Below are 24,032 nucleotides of genomic sequence, written 5' to 3'. Positions count from 1 at the left end.
CTGTTTTTTGCTTTTCCATGATATTAGTGAATTACCAAGGAACACACAAAATCCTGAAACACACCGCCTAGTTGCTAAACACTTACCCCAATCTGCATCAGAAAATGCCTTTAAGTCAAGACTACCAGTAGCACTCAAGAAATTTCCTTTGGCAAGACATTTCTTAAGATATCTAAGTAATGTTAATGCAACCTTCAAATGTGAAATTAAAGGTGAATGCATAAATTGACTAAGACATCCTACTGTATAAGAGATATCAGGTCTAGTAAGTGTTAGGTATATAAGTTTGCCAATTAATTTTTGATATGATGTTATATCCTCTAATTCATCCGAATTAGAAGAATTAACCCTATCAGTGACAACAAAATTTTGTTCAATAGAATTACCAACTGGTTTTGATCCCATAAGCCCAAACTCATCAAGAAGATCAAGAAAATACTTTCTTTGAGACATAACTAAGCCATTAGACTTGTAAAAAACTTCTATCCCCAAAAAATAAGTAAGCTTGCCCAGATCTTTTATTTTAAACATAGAACTTAGCCAAGACTTAACTCTAGTAAGTTCATCTACACAACTGCCATTTAATACCATGTCATCAACATACACTAAAAGAATGCATATAGTATCATTACAAGACTTGGTAAAAGGCGAATAATCACTTTTACTTTGATTAAAACCAGCACTAATAAGAGTGTTGGTTAATTTTTCATTCCACATATGCGGTGCTTGCTTAAGCCCATACAAGGACTTAACAAGCTTACATACACGTTTATCAGAAGGATCATGATAACCTTGTGGAGGTGTCATGTATACTTCCTCTGCTAAATAACCATAGAGAAAAGCATTGTTAACATCCAGTTGAAACATTTCCCATTGGTTGTAAACAGCTATTGCAAGAACAGTTCTTACAGTAACCATCTTAACAACAGGGGAAAATGTTTCATCAAAATCAAGCCCCTCCTTTTGGCTAAAACCCTTAGCCACTAGCCTAGCCTTAAATCTCTCTATTCTACCATCAGACTTGTATTTAATTTTATAAATCCATTTGCATCCGACAAGTTTTCTACCAGGAGGTAAATCAGTAAGAACCCATGTGCCATTACGCATCAGGGCTTCCATTTGCTCATTCATGGCATAAACCCATTTAGGATTAGATGCAACTTGGTCATAAGTCTTAGGTTCAATATTATTATTAAGAGCAGCAGCAAAGGACACATATTGAGAGGACAAATTAACACAATTGACAACTTCTTCAAGTCCATACTTGATTTTCCCTTCAATAATAAAATCGCTAAACTTTCTAGGAAGTGAAGTTTTTCTAGTAGAGCTTCTAACCTGATTTGACTCATTTTCATTTCCCTCAAAATTATTTGAATTCTCATGAGAGTCATCTAGGCACACAGCCTCATCAACAATATTGTTTGTGATTTGTTCAGGGTTAGCATCTTGATCACTTAAACCATTTGGTTCATGTATCGAGTCACCACTTCCCTGATCATTCACCCTACTCATACTAGTTGGCGACTTAGCACCACTGGTTGACTTATCAGAATAAAAAATCTTCTTATCATCATTGGGAATGAGTATCTCGGTATCGAAGGTTAAGAAAAAATCAACTAAATCACACGGATCTTGATAATCAGTTAAACTACCAGGATTATTAGAATGTTGTATTTTGAAAGGAAAAACATCCTCATAAAACTTTACATCTCTTGAGAATATTATAGTTTTATTTTTTAAATCTCATATTTTATATCCCTTCTTTTCATTAGAATATCCAACAAAAACACACTTAACAGCCCTAGTATCAAACTTATTAAAAGGATTTAGTTTAGTACAAAAACCAAGGCACCCAAATATTCTTAGATGCTTAATAGAAGGTTTTGTACCAAAAATTAACTCATAAGGAGTCTTACCAGACAACACTGAAGAGGGAGTACGATTTATCAAGTAAGAAGCAGTTATAACACAATCACTCCACATAGAAATAGGGATATGACCCTGAAACATAAGTGACCTAGCTATGTTAAGTAAATGCCTATGTTTTCTCTCAACGATCCCATTCTATTGAGGTGTGTATGCACAAGAAGTTTGATGTTGAACACCATTCCTCAAGAAAAATTGTTGAACTGTTTGATTTACAAATTCAGTATCATTGTCAGATCTACACACTTTAATATTTTTGTTAAATTGTGTGTTAATCAGTTTAAAAAAAGATTCAATACACGAAAAAGTTTGATCTTTAGATTTTAACAGATAAATCCAGACAGCCCTAGAATAGTTATCAACAAGGGTTAAAATATTTATGTCCTTCCCTACTTGTTACCTTAAAAAGACCCCATAAGTCCATATGAATTAGATCTCCTAATTCATAAGACTTATGATCACTAGAAGAAAAGGACAATCTAGTTTGTTTTGACATATGACAAACTTCACAGGGCTGGGAAATAGAGTTAAACTTTAAACTAAGATCAGATTTAAGAACATTCAACACTTGATCAGAGGGATGTCCAAACCTCCCATGCCACAACTCCACAAAAGTTTAATGAGAAAAAGAATTATTTGAAACACAAAGAGAGTTACCTCCACTAACAGAATCTAACATGTAGAGGCCACCAGTTTCCCTACCAGTCATCACTAGTTTCTTCTGAAACAAGTCCTGAATATAACAATGAGACTCTGTAAATAAGCAGTAGAGCTTATTTTCTTTGGCCATTTTATTAATAGAAATTACATTTATAGTGTAATCAGGTATGACAAGAACATCATGTAACACGACATCCTTGTTGATCCTTAAATTTCCAATCTTAGTTATCTTAGCCTTGGTACCATTAGGATGTCCAACATTTAGACCAAGGTCAGAAACATCAACACAGTTTACCATACATGATTCAGAGGTAACCATATGTTGGTTAGCTCCTGAATCTATAATCCAAGAATTAGATCCTAAACAACCTAAGTTTACATTATTAGAAAACACAGAATGTGAACTAAAGGGAGTAGTGCAACTACCTGACATTTGAGTAGAGGCACCAACTGTGGTTTTATCAGAAATTAAAGCCATAATTCTTGAAATTTGCTCAGGAGTGAATGGCTGGGAGCCAGAGGTAGAAGTCTCAATCACATTAGTTTTCTCTATAGCAGCATTAGAATTCACCTGACTCCTAACCATATTTGGTTTCTTTTTATAATTTGGGGGGTACCCTACAATCTCATAGCACTTGTCAACGGTGTGACCAGTTAGATTGCAATGAGTACATTTAGGAAAAGACTTCAAAGGTTTCTTTCTATTGTCACTAAATTTGGAGTTAAATGCAGCAGGTTGTAGTTTTGAACTAGTTAGGACACCTCTATGTGATTCCTCACTAGAAATAGTAGCAAAAGCACTTTTCACAGTGGGCAAAGGATCTTTAGACAACAAACTGGTTCTTAGGGGTTGATAAACATCATCCAACCCCATTAAAAATTGCATTAGTTTGATTCTATTATTAAACTCATTTAACTCTTTAGAAGCATCACAAGTACACTGAGGTAACTTAGTGAGAGTATCATATTGCCTCCACATAGAGTTGACTTTATGATAATAGTCAGAGATGGAAGAGCCATCCTGACTAATAGAGTTAATCTATTTATGTAAGTTGTATATAACATTAATTTTACTATAAGTTTCTTTTAACTCATTCCACACATCAGCAACAATAGTAGCGAAAACTTGGCTAGAAAATAAATCCTCACTAATTGAGTTCAGAATCCAGGATAGAACAACATAGTTGCATCTATCCAATTGATTCATGAGAACTTGATCAGTAGTAGATTTTATGCATGTACCATTAATAAAACCAATTTTAGTTTGGTTGTATTCTTTTAATCATTTTTGTAGCTTATGGTTGTTTAACTAGAAACGATTTAGGGTTCGTATATTTGGTTAATTGAATTTCAAACATACTTGTAATTTTTCAATTTATGAAATAAAATGATGATTGTTTGTGTTTTCAACAACTGAACATATAACTTATCATTATAACTTATATATATCATTTTAAGTTTGAGGGATTCAACTTGGTTCTGACCACAAACTACATAACCTTTAAAACAAGACTAACATGACTTGCGTCGTAGTTTTATGCCATTTTCTCTATCTTATTATTGTAACTTATATATGAAAATAACCAATAATTATTTAAAAGCAAGATTTGCATGGTTTATATCGTAGTTTTATGGCATTTTCGCTATCTTATTATAATTTATAAATGAAAATAATCAATAATATATTCTAAAGCAAGATTCGCATGGTTTACATAGTAGTTTTATGACATGTTCGCTATCTTGTTCTAACTTATAAATGAAATTAGTAGCCTATAATATAATTTTAAAGCAAGATTCTCATGATGATTTACATCATAGCCTCACACATACATGTGTCGTCTCCTGATTGGTTCCTATTAACAACACAGGAATGCAGATGAAGTCGTCAAATCTATACCAAGAACCACCGAGATAGTCAAATTTCTTGAACTAGATAACAAATTTGTAGGTTTCCCTGACGGATTTGCTAAAAACAAAGATGGCATCAGAGGGTGGAGATCTCCTTTGATCTATCTATCTTGATAAATCTTTTCCCCTCTCTCTTGATCCCATCCCTTCGGTGATAATCTAAGAACCCTAATCTGTGCTCCGATACATCAAGTAGCTATCAGCCGACCAATGATGGGATTGGTGGAGTAGGCGACTAAGAGTTGTGGTGGTGTTCAAGGTCAATGATGGTATGGTTAGAAGCATAGAGTTAAAAAATAAAATGAAAAATCATGGACTGAAATCATAAATTTTAAATTATTGAATCAAATAGCAATTTTTACCAAACCATTTTGACGAAAACTCAATTTACTCTAAATATGGGCTGTCACCAAATTCAAAAGGGAAAGCATGGTTCCAACCTTTTTGACCAATCTCAAGTGGTCAACATCGATTAAATTTGACTTGCTTTGTTTGTGATACATAAAATTGGACCATTTAACAAGATTCAAGAAATAGTGATTAACGTGGTATGATAAAGAAACAAACATATACTCGTGCACACATATCCTCTTCATTATAATATACTAATATGACCTTTTTGCCTAAGCCAAAAAAAAACAAAAAAAAAACAACCCTTTTATCTATATTAATACTAGGTCAGGTACCTGTGTCCTACACGGGTTTGAACAACTTAAAAGAATGATAAACAAAGTTGAATATTGAATTAAATAAGTAAAAAAGTTAAATTGCAAGTATAATTTCACAAACTAAAAAATAAATCATTAATATCTAAATATTTTTTCCGATACAACATTAGATCATACACTAAAAATATGATAACAACTAAAGTAGAATAGTATTATGAGAATATAACCGGTACAATCGGAATAAAACGAACCTATCATTAGTGGAAGATATCTTTCGATTAGTCGAAGAATGTGCAGTAAAAAAGAATTGATATAGTTTTGATTAACAATATATGGACGGAGAAAAAGAAGGCCGGCCGGTTCAGTTAAAAATCTACGTGTTTTTAACAATGAACCCGAGTAAGTTTTAAGGACAAAAATGATTCGTATATCTGTAAATGTTTCTATATATATAAAAACGATATAATTCGTATTAGAGAAGTTAAATCATGAAAAATGCCAAATTTATAAAAAGTTTAATAAACATTTTATTGTAATCGTTTTAATTTTAATGATAAACATTTCAAATAAAAAAAAAGTTTAATAAACAAATCTAACTTTTGTTTAAATAAAATACGTTTTGTAAAAGCATTTATAGAAATCAAAATAAATTAAAAAATATGAATATTTAATGTATAATTAATAGGAGAGAGAGACAGGAAGAAAGAATAAGAATGTACCATAGAGTGACACGTGGCAAGAAAAAACTTTCATTTATTATATAGTATAGATATAGATATAGATGTTCAAACTTAGTTTTCATACACGTAGTTTAGTTTAGGTCAACGATAAATGAAAATAAACGTGGTTAATTTTAAATTGAACTTTAAGAGTAACGGATAAATTGGTTAAAACTTTTTAAAGAAATCAAAACTAAAAAGCATATACGGAGTATTAAGTTAACCATGCAAGAATCTTTCATGCAAAGAGTAATGCTCTCTCTTTCCTTACTACAAATACTAGCGGGCTTAATCTTGTACGGGATACAAGTCAGAATATGTTACTAGCGGCCTTAAAAAAATTGGTTGATTAATCGTCCGTATTCGTGTTCATGTTTGATTACAATGAAATGAACGAACAAGAGCATGTCCAATTCGTTCGACTAACTCTAACCCAAAACTACTCATGATTTTATATTTAAAAATTGAACTCCAAATCAGCCCAGGCCCACGTCTGTCTATCAATCTATGTTTCCCTATGTGTTTGTTAGCCTAAGGCCCTAAGCAGCTAAGCCCATCATTCATTATACTCCTTTTTCTTGTTGCTACAATAACAAGTATACTTGGCCATAAAACCCGGTTCCGGATCTGACTGCATGATCCGCGGGTACAAATCGAGTTTCTATTTTTTAGGGAAATCAAACACGGACCGGGAACCAAACTCAGGGCTGTCTTCGAGAATCATGAAAATTTTTTAGGCCGAATGTAAAAGAAAAAAAATTGGAACTAAAGTTAGTTGAGTAACTGTGTGTAAACATTAAGAATACATCTTTTTTTTTTCCAAAAATATATACATAATTTAAAAATAAAATAAAATTTGGGCCTATCAGGGTGTCGGGTCGAGGTCGATCAATCACCTGCCCCTGCCTCATAGCCAGCCTTGCCAAACATGAAACGCCGAAACCGGTTCCACCTCTACCACCGGGCCCAACCCGGCTCCAAAAACCGATAAAACTCAGTCAAACCAGTTAAAACCCTAACCATACCAAAACTAATTCCTACCTTATTTTGTTTCTTAAAAAAACCTGAAGAACTAGTCCCTACTTGATTTTGTGTAAAGCCGTCCAAACCGCTCGTCGCTCGCTCAGAAATTGCTTGGAAAATGCTTGTTCGTTTTTTCGCTTGGCTGTAAATGAGCCGCTCTATTTGGTTCAGTGGTAAACGAGCTAAGCAGCGAGCAAAGGTCTGCTCGGCTCGGTTTGGCTCGAATATTTTCAATTTATTTTATATATAATTACATATGAAAAAATATATAAATATATAGACAACACACATAAATATAAGCTTAAAATTTTTTTAACGCTTTTAAAATTTTATTTTCCGTCAATTTTATAGTTTCATTTGTTCTCTTCAAGATTTTAGAACACTAGAAGCTTGTTTACATGATCATTATATCTCACTTCAAACTTCTGTTTAATAAAAATTTACAATCTATTACACGTTTGACTAAAAACTACTAATTTATTTATAAAATATATTATTTATTTACAACCTTCAAACTTGTTTCTTATTGAAAAATTTTTAAAGTGAAAAAGTAATAAATAATGCTCGATTCAGTTTTTGCTTGTTTCGATTCTCGCTCGGTTCAAATTCAGTCGTTCGGTTCGGTTCGGTTGTAAACGAACCAAGCAACGAGTAAGCCTTCACTCGGTTCAGCTCGGCTCGTGATCAGCCCTAATTTCATGCACCTAGTATAATTTATGTTTGGGCCCCCAAAACCTGTGGACAAGCAAATGGGCCGGATACATGATATATGGGCCAGTCTTTATACAAAACCCTAACCACAGCCAGAAGCTTAAAACAAGCACAAACCCTAGCAGTGGTGCGGCTGCACATCTTATCTCTCTTGGTCCACCTTCAGGAGCTTGAAGCCATGGTAACCAATCCAACTTCTCATCTTTCATTTATTGATTATAATTATCAACTGTGATTTGAAGGTGCTCTTGGTGTCTAATATACATTATTATTATTATTATTATTATTATTGGGTTTTTAGTCTCATAACATTTTTCACAAAAAAGGTTTCAAGTTTTAATCTTTTTATCAAATTTAAGCAAAAAAAGATTTTGGGTAATTTTTTTTTTTGATTATGTTACATGAATTTGTAATCTGTTATGTGATAAAGTTGTAGTTTTATATCTTTTTATGCTTATTTTTTGGTTTGTTTATGAGATGCTTGGTTTATCTAATTTGTTTGTTATGCTTTTAAGCTTTTTAGGCTGCTAGAGGCATTTAATTGCATTTTTTTTAACTGTGAGTTGGATGTATATTCTATAAAATGTGCCATAAACGGTTTCAAGTTTTAATTTTTTTTCTAGAGTGGAAGCAAAAAAAGATTTTATTTTAAGCTTTTCCAAAGCAAGATAATCATTGGATTAGCTATTGTTGTTTCAGTTTGATTGGGAAATTTGATTTTCTTATTTAATGATTTATTTGTTCTTAGAAGATATTAATTATTGTTATTAGTGCAAACAACCCGAGCTCGAGCTCTTTTCAATTTTAATACGTATAAAATAATATATATTATTTAGTTATTTTTAGTTATTTTTTATATCATTATATATGTTATATAATAGTTATTAAATATATATAGTAGAAAATTATAGAAATGACAGGCTCGCGAGCCGCGACATTGCTACGAATCAAGTTTGAGCTTGGGCTCATGCTCAATCAAGTTTTTTCATGAGCCAATTTTGAGTAGCTCGCTTGTGGCTGGGCTCATTTGCACCCCTATTTTTTATTATTGTTATTATTATTTTTATTTATTTATTTTGTTAGTACAGATTATATAAACTTCATTTTCTTTTATATGTGCCATTGTTTTTTTAAACATTCGGTTCTTTCCGGTTTAAGTTTGCCTTATTGTTTTCAACAGGTGAACGTTCCTAAGACAAAGAAGACCTACTGCAAGAACAAGGAATGCAGAAAGCATACCTTGCATAAGGTAACACAGTACAAGAAGGGAAAAGATAGCTTGGCTGCACAGGGAAAGCGTCGTTATGACAGGAAACAATCCGGTTATGGTGGTCAAACTAAGCCCGTCTTTCACAAGAAGGTAAAAATCTAAACTCTTTCTTGTAAAAATCTCGCCTTTTTCTATATTTTGTTTTTGTATAAAACATTTGTTACGTTGTGTTAATTGTATAATATAGGCAAAAACCACCAAGAAGATTGTGCTAAGGTTGCAATGCCAAGGCTGCAAGCATGTCTCGCAGCACCCAATCAAGGTTTGTATTGAGTAGCTTTAATGTTTATGTTATTGTGTTTTGTTGGTTGGCGAGTGATGTTTTATTATGTTTTTTATTGCAGAGATGCAAGCATTTTGAAATCGGTGGCGATAAGAAGGGCAAGGGAACATCACTATTTTGATCTGTTTTTTGTTATTTTGTTGCAGCGGATACTGGTCTTATTTTTTGTTGTAGCAGACTTCTTACTGTTTTAAGTTTTTAAAACTTGTTATGCCAACTACTTGTTTTGATATTTTATCTGTTGATTTGGTCATTTTGTGTGCTTGATAGTTGTTTTGGTGTAATTCCATTGTTCAATCATCTTTCGAGTCGTGTGGCTTTTATACATGCTACAAGATAACTGTTAACACGTACTACCGCTACCAAAGCTACAAGTTGGGGTTGTGGTTGCATTAATCGTCTAATTTGTCGTTTTCTTGAAATCACGGTTCTTAATGTTGGGATTGGTCATTGTTATGGTGCCACTTATATTGATCCTCACAATAGGGTCGTCACTTGTCACTCATAGGGGCATAAAAAATAAAGACACGAATGATCCCTGGTTCGCCTGCTTGGTTCAAAATGATGGTGTATGATGATAATAACTCGAAAGCAATCGAGGCTTGTATTTATAGTACAAGAACATGCCAAGATTTGGTCATAGAGTCATCTATGACCAGATATTACGAGTGTTTTATACTTTTCAAACACGTTTTTCAGTCAGGACATTGCATACCATCATTAGTTTGTGAGATGGAGTACGTTAACGCAACATTTTGGGAAAAGAAGTTTGAAGTTTATGATGGCTCGTATGATACCTCGTATGATGCCGACTGTGACTTGTGGAAAAACAACGTTACCAAGCTTTGCTACGGTTGCAATAAGTGTAGAAATAAATGGGTATATACTTATATAAACACCTTAAGACGGAAATAGCATAAGCATGGAGTCTTTCTTGTAACACTGACGATTTTACTGATTTTTTGTCATTATTTGTCACCGTGATGTGTGGGAGTGTGGGACCATCATACATCTTAGGACATATTTATGCACAATTTGAAGGCTATTTTTGTTATTAAAAAAATAAATATCACTATGGTTTTTGTAGACATTTGCTAATGCAGTAATATTCATGTCATTAACCAACTAATAGATGCAATGGTATAGAATTCAAACTAATGATCTATATGTTGAGTATCATTGTTTCTAATACAATACGAACAAATTGAAATCAAAACACCAAATGATTGTAACTTACATGTCCCAAAAGACCGTCTACGTTAATGTTATCGTCGAATCATAAGTTACAATTTTCGACTTCTGGTTTGCCATAATACCACAAATACCATCTAACAAACTCCATCAACCCGGTTTGCAAATCAGTCGTCGGTTTATACCCGAGTTCCCTCTCGGCTAAACTAATATTCACATACGCACCCTTCCCGCACACATCCACCACATCTTTTGACACCTTCATCTTCAAATTCTCCTCTAATATTGCCACCAAAGCAGGCACGGTCACGGGTGACCCGTTACCCAAGTTAAAGATCCGATACCGTGCACTTCCGTTTTTTGACCTGCCCGACCCGGTACTTTTACCCGATGTGTCCAATGACGCGACACACCCTTTCACAATGTCATCAATGTAGATAAAGTCCCGGGCCAGATCACCTTGGTTTCTGGTCCGGTACAGTGTTATGGGTTCACCCTGTAAAATATTCTTGATAAAGGAAAAATAAGCCATGTCGGGCCGTCCCCACGGCCCATAAACCGTGAAAAACCTTAGCCCGGTTATTGACAACCCATAAAGACGGTTGTACGTGTGAGCGATTTCTTCCCCGGTTCTTTTCGTGGACGCGTAAAGCGTCGCAGGCGGGTCGACCCGGTCCGTTTCTGAAAAGGGTACTTTATTGTGGGCCCCATAAACCGACCCCGAACTCGCCCAAACTACCGCGGGTTGCGGGTCGGATACCCGACATTGCTCTAGAAGCGTGACGAGACTCGCGACATTGCTACGAACATACGCGTGGGGGTTCTCGACGGCGTATTGCACGCCGACTTGCGCCGCCAAATGCATCACGTGCGTAAACTCGATCATTTCAAACAACATCGACAAAAGCCGGGAATCGTTAACATCCCCGTCGACGACAAACACGCCGTGAAACTCGAGCAAATCCCGACGCGTCTCCTTCAACGCGCGCCCATAGTAACTATCAAAATTATCCACCCCAACCACCCCGTCCCCTCGCGTTTTCAACGCGAGGGCCACGTGGGACCCGATGAAACCCGCGGCCCCGGTAACAAGAACAGTAATGCCGTTGGGGCGGCGGGTTTCAGCGGAGGCCCGAACGTGGTAATGCCACGGGGTGGAGCGGGGGCGGATGAGGGTGATGTAGGAGGCGGTAAAGGCGAGGAGAAGGAGCGCATAGAGAAAGGCGGAGGCGGGGGAGGGGAAGCGGGGGCGAAAGGCGGTGGGGGACATGGTGTGATTGGAGGAACGAATTGGCGATTGTTCCTCCAATGGCGGAGTCTGCTGCCTCCAACAAGAGATTCGATCTCAAATTTCGAGAAGGAATAATGATGCAGAGACAGATGCAGATGCAGATGTAGAGATAGGGGAAATGGGATTCTATTCTCTTCACCTGCAAAAAATGATGAAAGAAGATGTTGAGAATTTATATTAAGGGGTTGAAGCGATTTGGGCGGGAGGATCACTCATGTTAACGGTTTATTGATTATTATTTATTAATATCTATGTGTGTAACGGATTTTTAAGTAATGTTGTTACTAGGATAATATTATTATAAGTCTTAACCAAACTTTATATTGGTACAATCATGACAATACCTTCTATACAGGTTTGGGTTGTAACTTGTAAAACAACAGGAAATTTAGGTGGTAAATTCAAAATGTGAAATATACTAGTGTTTATTGGAACGAGTATGGTATTAGGTATTTTTTGTCTGATTATTTGGACTTGTTTATTTGCGTTGAACCTAAGGGTCAAGTTATTGTAGCCATATAAAAAAATTCTTCAAAAATAAATAAAAAATATTTATAAAAAAAACCATAACTCAAAATTTAATAAAAACAAAAAATTTAAAACACAAAAATGTTTCCACCCTCTTTTTCATTCTCAAAAAAAAAAAAAAACAATGTTGAGTGAAAAAATCATTGTGTCTTTTAGTTTATCATTGTGTTTTGTGTTTATTTTCGTCATTGATTGTGTCTTTTTTTTCTTGATATTGTATTATATTACTCAACATTATGTTATATTTTGTTCGACATTGTGTTATACTTTGCGATCTATTGTGTCTTATTTTAGTTATAATTGTGTTTTTTTGTTCATTTTCGTCATTGTGTCTTTGATCTCGGCATTGTGTCTTTTCGTTGTTTTTTTAACGGAAATGATGGGGAAACATTTTAGTTTTTTAGTTTTTTAATTTTTTTGTTTTTTTATTTATGTTTTGAGTTGTAATTTTTTTATTAATTTTTTTGAATTTATTTTTAAAAGATTTTTTGTGTGGTCACAAATCTATCTCGCACTTCTCATTTTTGTCTCCCTTGTATTTTAACGTTACCCTTGAACCCAATATATGAATTGAGGATTAGATACAAATAGTGTTTATCATACCCGTACACTTGATAAAGACAAATCAATGGTTGAGATGATTGGGGATGCCGGATAGACATAATATGGTCTCGTTCATCTTGTCTGTATAAGATGCATATGCAATTCAAAATACACTGTACAAATTGTGTGTACCATATAGTGTACACTTGATCAAGACAAATTGATGGTTGAGATTAGGGGTGTTTACGGTTCGGTTCGAAATCGTGAAACCGTCCAAACCGGTCATCGGTTCTGTTTAACAGATGGTTTTTTTCTTCAAGTTTCGGTCGGTCGGTTTCAATAATTTCAAACCGGAGTGAACGATTTGGTTTACAGTTTATATCAAAAACCAATCGTACAAAACCGGACCAGACCGTATAATGTAATTATATATATTTTTTAAATATTTTATGTTATATATATACATATATAGATATATAATTTCAATATTTATGTTAAATATGAACTGATAGTGCAAATGCATTAGCAAGTTGCAATAAATTGGTCTTTAAATTTTCTTCATTAAAGTATTAAACCTTAAATCAAGATATACTTAAATCAAGATATACTTTATGATCTCATGCTCAGAATCTCAAGCCACTTATTCCGATATATTTTCATATTTCTTGACAGATTGTGTTTAAACATGATCATGGACGAATTGTATTTATATATGTTAAACATTTCAAATTATTCGAGACTCAAACCGCGAAACCAAACCGGAACCAAACCGTAATGAACGGTTTGGTTCGGTTTGGTTTAAGAGTTCAACGGTTTGGTTTTGGTTACAAGAATCAAAAACCGTTACCAACAGTTCGGTTCACGGTTTGACCAAAAAACCGCGAAAATCGGACCGTGAACACCCCTAGTTGAGATGATTGCGAATGTTACATATACATATACATAACTTGATCAAGACAAATCAATGTTACATATACATTGATTTGTCTTGATCGTCCCTGAGGTTTGGTCATATTTGCGAATTTAGTCCAAAAATATTTTTTAGACCGTAACACCCTGAGTTAATGTTAAATTTAGACCGAGTTAACAAATTGGACGAAATTGGCAACAGCTGGGAAACATCGAGGTCTAATTGCGAAAAAAATATTTTTGGACGAAATTAGCAAATGTGACCAAACTTTATGGAAGATTTTGACACTCATGTAATAAAGAAAGAGTGAAAAGACATGTCTACCCCTGAGTTAACGACTCAATTTAACGGAGTTAGTGATTTAGATATAATTGGCAATAATTTGGAACATGGAGGGTCCATGTGCAAAAAATAAACTTTTTGGACTAAATTCGCATTATTTGCCAAATCACAAGGACGAGAATAGTACTTTACTCAATAACATAACTAGCAAGTCACTAGAGACTCAAAACAACAAACAACAATTAGAAATTAAAACTACATCAACTCGTCCACAACAAAGACTTGAATGAATATCTATTTTGATCCAAATATACCCCGATAACTTAACGTTCTTCACCACCTCAGGCGCCAACCAAACCTTGTTGGAGAAAATGCGTCGTTTCTGTCTTTCCAAATGCACCAACAAGCCGACATGAGAATCCCATTTAACACCTTTTTTCTTTTTCTTTTTGATAAGCGGAACCGAAAAATGTGACCAAAGGAGGTCCCGAATGGAATACACGTAGATGGGACTATGGGAGGAATCTTGCATACTGAATTAGCCACTTGGCAGGAAGTAAGAAGATGACTGGAGTTTTCCAGGCTTTCTTCGCACAACACACAATTCACAAAGGCACCGAAACTGATCGAAGTGCGAGACTTTCTCTAGTTACTAGTTTATCCATATCCGCCTTCCACGTAAAGGTATTAATAACTTTTTTTTTTAAATAATAAACATCTAAACAAAAGAAATAAGGCAAGTTGGAAATAAATAATCCCACCTTTGTGTATTGGCCGATAATAACCCTAACTTTAAAAATCACTACTAACGGTCTAACCTTTCAGCTATTTTTGTCTCAATGGTCCCCCGTTAAAAAACACTTAACGTCGTTAAGTTTTTTCCGAGTTTCAAACCGACTGATGTAAAAGTTATCTCGAAGCGGTGATCCAAACGACGAAACATTGTTTCAATTCGGGTGTTTGAATTTCCAAATAACAAAAATCAAGCCATTTGAATCACCGTCTATAGATAAGATGTACATCAGTCTACTCGTATCGTTCTTCAGATCAAAAGCCCTAAAATATCGTTTGAAACTCGAAAAAAACTTAACGACGTTAAGTACTTTTTAACGGATAACCATTGAGACAAAAATAGCTGAAAGATTGGACCATTTGTAGTAGTGGTTTTTAAAGTTTAGATTAATATCGATCAATCCAAAAAAGTGGGGTTATTTATTTGAATAGAAATAAAAAGAAACAATAATTAGAGGGTAGATTAATTAGGGTTACTCCCACATGTGCAATTGTTATCCACATAAACCATTCACCTGCAGCACCGGAAACTATAATCCGTGAGTCAAACGGAGAAAGTAGTTAGTTAGTTAGTTATAGTTATATCATACATACATATACATACATGATGAGCCGGTTGGCTTTGAGTTTGACTGCTACCGTTAAATCTTTCTTATTGCCTTCTCCTTCTCCACCATATCACCTCAAAATATTTAAATCTTCTTCTTTTAGGGTTTGCAGAATGGCGTCATCGGACTCCTCATCATCTCCGTCGCCTTCTTCCGCCATTGATTTCCTCACTCTTTGCCATAGCCTTAAGGTACTCTTATTATTATTATTATTATTATTATTATTATTATTATTATTATTATTATTATTATTATTATTATTATTCCACACAAATCGAACTATGCATTGGTAGGTTAATTCATTGTTAGGTATATGTGTTTGGATTTATTATCATCATTACTACTACTACTACTACTACTACTACTACTACTACTATTATTTATATTCCACACAAATCGAACTATGCATTGATAGGTTAATTCATTGTTATGTATATGCGTTTGGATTTGAATTGTAAAGCCCTAATTTGTGAAATAGGTTGATGCTTGCTGGTTATTGGTCGTAGACTGTTTATAAATAGGCATAGTTATTAAAAGCCCTCGCTTCTGGTGCCTAGGCCCATTTTTCAGGCGAGGCTCAATAAATGCGCTTCGGCATTGTCTATGCCAAGAGAACATGAGAACAAAAAAGCCGGGCGAAAGAAATGCAAGGGTTGCTATTGAAACTTAGATCTAGGAGAAGTCAAAGGCATTATATTATTATGTTTTGTTATTCAAGTTTTGGAATTGCATTTGAATCTTGACTATTTTAGAACTTTTGGTACTAGTTAGATGATATTAAATGTTATATAATAGTCTTTGTTTATTTTATTTGAAGAATAGTATTATTTTTCTTATACATAATATATTTTAAATGTTTTATTTAAGTGCGTTTATTTTTCCTTAGGCCCTCGCTTTTTGTGCGCCTTGAGTGCGCCTAACGCATTTGATAACTATGCATTGTTGTATATAATCTGAACAAACTGAGTACACTTTTTAATAAAGCAATGAAAGTATTGGTGGTCCATTTGTGTATAATAGAATTGATTTATAGTTAGTTTGTGTGAAATTGAAATGCAAAGCCTTGCAGATTATAAAGTTATTTTCAAGGATGAATGTTACACATAGCAAATATAATGATTGACCAAATGTGAACTGTATGTGGATCGAACTATGTATTATCATGTTTACTTTTTAGGTTTCGGATTGTATTGTTACGCATGTTATGCTTATGCTTAGTTTTATGCGGTGTGTGTGATGAAATTTGTTTAATGTAATTGCAAAATGACTACTCATCTTAATAAATTATGTGTGATTGAAGAAGACTGATGTGTTGTTAATTGGTTATTAGGTATATGTGTGCTTGTTTGTCTGAATTTGAGCTATAAAGCCCTAAATTCACAAGCTAGGATGCTTAGAGACCCTAAGTTCACAAGTGATGATATTGGCAGAATGATATCTTGGTTGTAGAAAGTTGTATATAGTCCTGCACAAAGTGAGTAGACTCTAATAAAGCAGCTAAAATATTTTTGGTGTTTTCATTCATTTTTAAGTTTTTTTCAAGTGATGATAGTGACAATGTTTATCCTTAAAGATTTCTAAGTTTTTTCAAGGTTGAGTGCCTTTCACTCTCATAATTGATTGCAGCTCCAATATATTTTGAATTACATTGGATTATGTTAAAATTGTTGTGTCTAAAACTTTGAATCAGCTGATAATGACACATCTATCATGATTTTTATGTATTTTTTTATGCTATTTTGAATTCTTGTTATTTGATTTCTATAGCTGTGTTGGTCTTCTTTACATGCGGTTATTGGTATATTTATTTCAGTCAACCAAAAGAGCAGGATGGGTGAAACGAAACATTGCAGGACCCGAATCTATTGCAGACCACATGTATAGAATGGGGTTAATGGCTCTTATTTCAAATGACACTCCTGGAGTCAACCGAGACAGGTTAGTGTTTTTTTTTTTTTGGTTATATACGTATTTATGTTTGTCTGGAAAGCTTGGAATTGTTGCTAACAAAAATCTTGTTTATTTCATTTTACAGGTGTATAAAAATGGCAATTGTGCATGATATTGCAGAAGGTAGTGAGCAACTTAAAGCATTGTTATCAAATGTTTTTTATAACAATTTTGGTTTTGTTTTATAAATAGCCATTGTTGGTGACATCACACCCTCGGATGGGGTCCCAAAGGCGGAAAAAAGTCGGCTAGAGAAAGAAGCAATAGACCATATGTGTAAACTTCTAGGCGAGGGCCCACGAGGTGCGTAAATACTCTTGTTACTGGTATAACAAATTTATGGACATTTTGGTAATTTCTTACTTGTCGTAGCGTATTACAGCTGACGAGATACATGAGTTATGGATGGAGTATGAAGAAAATTCTACAAACGAAGCCAAGGTTGTTAAGGACTTTGATAAGGTATGAGTTCATATCTAATAACATGGAAGATATAAACTTTATCTTATTATATTATTATATGCAACTTCTTTTGTAGTGCATTAACTGGTGTTAGTTCTTTTATCCATTCAGATTGAGATGATACTTCAAGCTTTGGAATATGAAAACGGTAAGTTGTTTTTGAAATATTGAATTTGAATTTTATGGACCATAATCAATAGTATCAGTATGATATGTAACGTTGAGTAAACGGTTCAGTAGTGCATTATTTGTAATAATTTTCTAAGTTCATAAATGGTTGTTTTATATGCAGAACAAAACAAAGACTTGGAAGAGTTTTTTGAGTCTACTGCAGGTATGGAAAATTGATCCATTTATCTCACTTGTTATGGAAGGTTACTTGCATTTAAATCTATATATAACGTACCACTTTGATTATTCTAAATCTTGCTAAACTTTATTTTGTATATTTATCCTAATATCTGACTTTCTTAGCCACACATTATGTAATTTTGCAGGCAAGTTTCAGACGGACATTGGTAAAGCATGGGCTTTAGAGATCGCATCAAGGAGGAAAAAACAAGGCTAGATTTTGGATATGAACCACTGGTTAAAAAGATTTTGGTTAATCTCTGCATATTTGAGGCGCTATCCATGACACACTTTGATGGGAATCATAATGTTGTTGGCCCTAAAAACGCTTCTCTGCTTACTCGTCTTAGTAGTTTAATTCTTGGGCTTATTAGTTTTTACTTCTGCAGCTGTCTTAAAGAATGACAGTTTTATTGCGACTTTGATCCTAGTTTTTGTTGATCATTTCTTAATGGAACCCACTCGTAATGTGTCATGCTCATTAATCTTGTGCTATTTTCATTTCTGCTCTTGATGCAACACATGCATGCATACATGATACATGTAATATATACTCGTCTCTTTTGGGTTGTGACCATAAGAAGAAATGTAGAGAACTAGAGAAGTGCATGATGCAATGATCAACTCAACTTGACTCCACTCATTTGGTGAGACTAAAATATGATTCATTTCGAAATATCGTCATCATGGGTGTGAATGAGTCAAGCTTGAGCTCGTCTAATCTCAAGCTCAGTTTATTTAACTTAAAAAAGCTCAAGCTTGGCTTGTATAATTTAAGAGAGCTTTAGACTTGAAATATCGTCATCATGGGTGTTAGTGAGTCAAGCCTGAGCTCGTCTAACCTCAGGCTCAGTTTATAATTATTTATGTGAGCTCTCTCTAAAGCTCAAGCTAAGCTTTTGACATTGGTAGTTATATATATGTATGCATTTATAATTATTTATGTATATATATGGTTAAAATTTTAACTTGACACTTGAAATCATTGAATTGGCCGAGGCTTTTATAAACTCAGCTCAATTTAAGCCTTTAGCAAATCCATCTCGAGTAGCTCATTAATCGGCCGTCTCATTTAGTTTACAGTTTTACACCCATACTTGTCACCTCTAGTACAAGCTTCATCAATCCACACAACATAGAAGGCGACCATAATTGTGCGCATCATGATATGAAGATATAGATTCTCGGTCTAAAGATCAGTACATCCTTTTCGCTAAAACCAGTTCAATGTACTCTAAGTTTGTATTTTGTAACAGTTCAGGTAAAAAAAAAGAAGAAACTAGTCTATTAAATTCAAAACCTAATGTTGGCAAGTTACAATATTATCACAACAATAACACTTGATGTGCTTATCTATCTATGCATCCGAACTTCAAAAATCTTTGCCGTCAATTTCAACCTTATGTGTTCCATATAAAGGTTCGGGCGTGTCAGTGCAAATTATTAACCTGATCCACCAGCTTATGTAAGAAATAAAACAATATCTTAACAAAACCTAATTTGTTCATGCTTGTACCACATGATCATTGTTGTATTCGACCCTTTGACTTTGAACTCCCTTCCCTGCTATCATTTCTGCATGTTGCTCAAGATACTCACTGCTGTTCATTTCTGTCAGCCTGTTATTTATTATTCGCATGTCAAATACATTGACGTTTCAAGGTCAAACCTTTAAAATCTTGAATTGGAATCAATTTTGTTGGACTAGGACTTAAAAGTCAAAACAAGACGTACCTGCTAATAGTGCGATCTTTTGCAAACCCGAGTTCGTTGTCAACACAAAGGTCGTAATCGTCATTTTTCCTTGACCGTGATGAGGTTCTCGGGGCCCTACCTTGAGCATCAGAAATGGTCACAATTCTTTCAAAAAGTTCAAAAGGCGTCCCCTCGGCTGTACACATTAGTCTCGCCTTGTTCTCATACATAACCTGTACGTATAGCGTTCCATCATTAGTCTTATTACAAGTAAGCACACTGTGAAGTTTGACTACAAAAAGTTATACTAACGTCAACAAGAGTGACAAATCGATAGGCTGCTGTTCTGTTGTGGAGCCCAAATATTGGCACATTATCCAATGCCAACGTATGAAATTTCTCTGTCATTAGAATTATTTAAATGTCATTATAAAGTAAAAGTTATTATTTAAAATATCATATTAATTGATTTACTTACTGCATAGCCCAAAATAGTCAGCAGCACCAAGTGGTTTGTCACAAAGCTCTTCAAAAGGAAAATATGCGCATCCGTTAGCACCCAATGGTACCTACCAATTGCACATTATAAGTAAAATAAAGTCACTTAAAATAATATACATTTCATATAGCATAAACTCAATTAATAAGAAACCGAGCATACTTGTAACTTTCGGCCCATAACAACTTCCACTTCGTGGGGCTGAGGCGTATGTTGTTCCCCAACCAACTCTTTAAACTTTTGCATAAGAAAATCAGACTCGCTCTTTACAAAGTAGAAACCTTCTTCAGCCTAAGTTTAAAGTAAAGCAATAAAAGATTTAAGTTAAGCATATATTTTTTAAAAAGATAATATTTTTAACAAGAGAGTGAAAAAGTTTGCATTTTTACCGAGGTTCTCTTCCTATAATCTATTAACGAACCAATTTCATGTACTACACATCTTTCCTGCATCCATGAAACAAGAACATGAAAACTCACGAGAAAATGGGCAAGATAAAAAAGAAATTAAAAAAATCAACAATAGTGAAATTACCTTTAGGGTGGCGATAAATGGTAGAAAAAGATCTCTTTGCAATCCACCTTCATAAAGATTGTCGGGAGCACGGTTTGATCTATACTTCCATCACAAATAGAAAGATAAACCGTTCAGCTTTGTAAATGTTTACAACAAAGTACAAATAAAAAAGAAAGAAAACATATAAACTGTTAGTTACTTACAGCACCATTGTTAAAAAGATGGCCAAATAAACGGTTTAGTATTAAAGCATCGGCTACATCATTAACCTACAAACAGCATAAGCGGTAGGATAATCAATGACCCGTAAATAAAAATAAAAAAATAAAAAAACGAAACCATGGCCACAAATTTTAGTATAATTTAGAAAATTCCATCATACCATGAACTCGTCTAAGCATAATAAGATGGATTCATCCGATATCTCTCCTGCAACGACTTCAAGCGGATCAGACACACCTCTGTGTTTCTGCAGTGAAAAATACAACCATATTAAATAAAGGGTTTTTGTCACATTTGAGTGAACAATAGGGACTACCAGTTTAATTTTAGCGAAGTGGGAACTAAACATCTTTTAACTTTTTTTTTCAATTTTTAAATAAAGGGTATTTTGGTCATTTCTAGAAAAATTAAACAGAAAACTTAACCTCCGTCCACTCTAAGTACCATATTCGTCACGTTTGAGTGCATAAAGATGACGACTAAACATGTAATATGGGTAAACCACAGGGACCATACGTATGATTTTACAAATTTTGTCGATTTAGAAACGGAACACAAAGGAAGTAACTTACCTGCAGCCGACTATGCACGGTCAGCATAAAGTCATGAAAATGAATCCTCTTTTTCCTCCAATTGCAAGGCCTAATAATTTGAAATCATGTATCAAGATTTTATACAAACAAAAGCTTAAGTTTTTTAAAATGTATATAAATGACATATTGCAGTGCTTACAATTGATCATAAAACAAATCCATTAACATGGTTTTTCCAGTGCCAACGCCTCCGTAAAGATAGAGTCCTTTTATGGGTGAGACCGAAGACTGTGGCATGAGACGGGACCATAGCCACCGACTCCTATAATCCAACTTAAAACATTAGTAACCAAATGCATAATACAAGTAAAACAAACAAATAATGAAGCTTTGTAACTTTAACTTTAGGGTAAATTACAGATTTCGACCTTTTATGTTTAGGGTTACTTGCATATCGTGTCCTTTAACTTCAATAAGTGCAAATGTCCACGAAGTTCATATTTTGTCACATTTTTGTCCTTTCCACTAATTAGTGTTAAACTTTTTGCTAACTAAAGAGGAAAATTACTAAACTACCCTTGGATGCTAATTACAAATTTCAGTTTCAGTCTCTTTTACAGTTTTCAAACCACAAGTTCAAAATAATTATAAGACAACAGAGTATAATAACAATATTTACCTCCCGGCTTTCCCATGATCAGAATAACGATCCAAACGGCACGCATCAGCCGATTCAACAAGCTCATCATACAGTCTTTGAATTTCTTTAAGGGTACCAATCTGCAAACACACAATAAGAAAACATTAAAAAAAATCATATCTTTATACTTTCGAGTATTAATCGTAACTACCTGAGAATTATCACCATCATCAAGCTCACCAGCTGCTATTCTTCGTTCATACTCCACAAGCGGTCCCGCTCTTTTCACTTCTGTTATAAATATCAAACACAAGTATATATACTCTTAACCACAAATCAATAAAAAAAAAATTTAATAAAAAAAATCAAGAACCTTTGTAGTTGACATCAGCAGCATCAGAAGACAAAGTTCTTGAAAACAAAGGGTCCCCACATTTACAACTATCATAAGATGATTTAGCATAAACCCCATTATTTAAATTCGATACCAACAATCTTTTTGTGACTCCGGTTGATACTTTATCCCCTTGATGTCGAAAATTCGATCGAATCGGCCCAAATGATTTGACCAAAGCTCTCCTCATCTTGAATCCAGTTCTTTAATGTTGAATTACAAATCTTGACCACTTAAAAAATAAATAAAAACTTTATCCAAATCTAACAATAACCTGTAACAGTAATATTACATCAATGATCAGTAAAATATATATTCAGTTACAAAATCCAGTCAATCAATCCATAATTAAACCCATGTTTTCAATTCCAGCAAAATTTAAATGGGCAGTTTAAAAATCAAATTTTTAACTAAATCCCATAACAATTTTAATAATAATTCAACAATCAACCAATCAAATTAGATATTATACCATTCTTGAAATTTGGGGGTTTTTTAATTTTTAATGAACCCCAAGGTCAAAAGATCATAAATTGAGCAACTTTTTAATGCAAGAATGAAATTAAAGATATGGGTATTCAAGAACGAACCTTAATTTGATTGGATAATCAACAAATTATTGAAATTTTGGAAATTGGGTCGCCGATTATTGAAATTGAGGTGTGCGAGTAACTGGGTATTGAGGATAAAGCAATACCCAGCTTGGGTATGATTGGATTTTGGATAAATTGGCGATCAAAACAATAATATGAAGAACCCTAAATTGGTGGAGATTGTTGGAGAGAGAAGCCTGGTTTCTTGGAATGGAATTGCACGATGGGATCTGGGCTGCAAACATGTATTTATTACTCAATAGATAACTATTTTTTTAATAGCGTTTATACTTGCTCCAATCCCGGAGTGAGTCTTGTTATTTTTTATTTACTGTAGTAAGTTTGGGTTATTTAGTGCAGAATCAAGCTCGTCATTCACTTATGTCATATCACTTTTGGGACATAACTTTTGGTGGATTAAGGTAATTTTGTAACAACGTTTATAATTACCCTAATACCCAAAGTAGTCTTATTATTTTTTATTTACGGTTGTAAGTTTGGGTTATTCAATGCAGAATCAAGTTCGATATTCACTTATGCCATATCACTTTTGGTGTATTAAGGTCTTCGTTTTAAAAACCTAGAGGTGAAGAAAAGCGACGGGGTTTAAAACAGAAGCGTGAAGCGCCAGACGCAAAAGCGAGAGCTTTTCGTACTCGAGGCGAACGCATTTATATAATTTTTATATATGTATATATCACGGGTTTTTAGCATCTTGACTCGTAATGTAGCTATATTTAAGCATTATATATGATTTAATATATAAACTACCTGCACATACAACCTGAAAAACATATTGTAATGCTTAAAAACCACTTGTGTACGAAAGGCGAGCGTCTCACCTTCGCTTCTGGTCGCTTTTTG

The 24,032-nt window shown here is 34.1% G+C and overlaps 3 protein-coding genes and 2 pseudogenes across 4 annotated transcripts; 3 read left to right on the top strand and 2 right to left on the bottom strand.

Annotated features, from left to right (window-relative positions):
* Nucleotides 1-7,697: 7,697 nt before the first annotated feature.
* On the top strand, nt 7,698-9,402 carry LOC143534469 (large ribosomal subunit protein eL42). The gene is made up of 4 exons (XM_077028947.1): nt 7,698-7,796; nt 8,796-8,975; nt 9,073-9,147; nt 9,230-9,402. Exons 1-4 carry the CDS (start codon nt 7,794-7,796, stop codon nt 9,287-9,289), a joined length of 318 nt encoding a protein of 105 aa, XP_076885062.1. The 5' UTR covers nt 7,698-7,793; the 3' UTR covers nt 9,290-9,402.
* LOC143534453 (tetraspanin-15) lies at nt 9,379-10,152 on the top strand. Its single transcript, XM_077028937.1, is given in 3 exon segments — nt 9,379-9,391; nt 9,478-9,662; nt 9,664-10,152. Coding segments are annotated over 3 exon segments (687 nt in total).
* Nucleotides 10,153-10,444: 292 nt separating this feature from the next.
* Nucleotides 10,445-11,629, bottom strand: LOC143534452 (UDP-glucuronate 4-epimerase 1 pseudogene; annotated as a pseudogene).
* Nucleotides 11,630-15,312: 3,683 nt separating this feature from the next.
* On the top strand, nt 15,313-18,458 carry LOC143534487 (uncharacterized). The gene is made up of 8 exons (XM_077028962.1): nt 15,313-15,504; nt 17,127-17,251; nt 17,349-17,386; nt 17,456-17,566; nt 17,646-17,725; nt 17,837-17,873; nt 18,018-18,059; nt 18,223-18,458. Exons 1-8 carry the CDS (start codon nt 15,313-15,315, stop codon nt 18,291-18,293), a joined length of 696 nt encoding a protein of 231 aa, XP_076885077.1. The 3' UTR covers nt 18,294-18,458.
* Nucleotides 18,459-19,504: 1,046 nt separating this feature from the next.
* LOC143534488 (uncharacterized) lies at nt 19,505-23,234 on the bottom strand (annotated as a pseudogene). Its single transcript, XR_013135558.1, has 15 exons — nt 23,166-23,234; nt 22,555-22,778; nt 22,393-22,472; nt 22,221-22,321; nt 21,741-21,863; nt 21,581-21,650; nt 21,169-21,255; nt 20,976-21,055; nt 20,805-20,883; nt 20,660-20,716; nt 20,433-20,561; nt 20,250-20,340; nt 20,084-20,172; nt 19,811-20,004; nt 19,505-19,695 (listed from the first exon to the last, which is right to left on the bottom strand). The product of XR_013135558.1 is annotated as an uncharacterized LOC143534488 (transcript).
* Nucleotides 23,235-24,032: the final 798 nt, after the last annotated feature.

Source organism: Bidens hawaiensis, unplaced genomic scaffold, assembly GCF_021521415.1.
Source record: "Bidens hawaiensis isolate Kalapana, Puna unplaced genomic scaffold, B.hawaiensis_p1.1 tig00010168_1, whole genome shotgun sequence".
Classification (NCBI taxonomy): Eukaryota; Viridiplantae; Streptophyta; class Magnoliopsida; order Asterales; family Asteraceae; genus Bidens; species Bidens hawaiensis.
This window is presented reverse-complemented; position numbering and strand designations above follow the sequence as displayed.

Excerpts from the sequence above, each read along its gene's own strand:
- LOC143534487 (XM_077028962.1), top strand. The coding sequence starts at position 15,313 with ATGAGCCGGTTGGCTTTGAGTTTGACTGCTACCGTTAAATCTTTCTTA. Across the intron at positions 15,505-17,126 it reads CTCTTTGCCATAGCCTTAAG|TCAACCAAAAGAGCAGGATG; the intron begins GTACTCTTATTA and ends TATTTATTTCAG. Across the intron at positions 17,252-17,348 it reads CCTGGAGTCAACCGAGACAG|GTGTATAAAAATGGCAATTG; the intron begins GTTAGTGTTTTT and ends TTCATTTTACAG.
- LOC143534469 (XM_077028947.1), top strand. Across the intron at positions 8,976-9,072 it reads AGCCCGTCTTTCACAAGAAG|GCAAAAACCACCAAGAAGAT; the intron begins GTAAAAATCTAA and ends TGTATAATATAG. Across the intron at positions 9,148-9,229 it reads TCTCGCAGCACCCAATCAAG|AGATGCAAGCATTTTGAAAT; the intron begins GTTTGTATTGAG and ends TTTTTATTGCAG.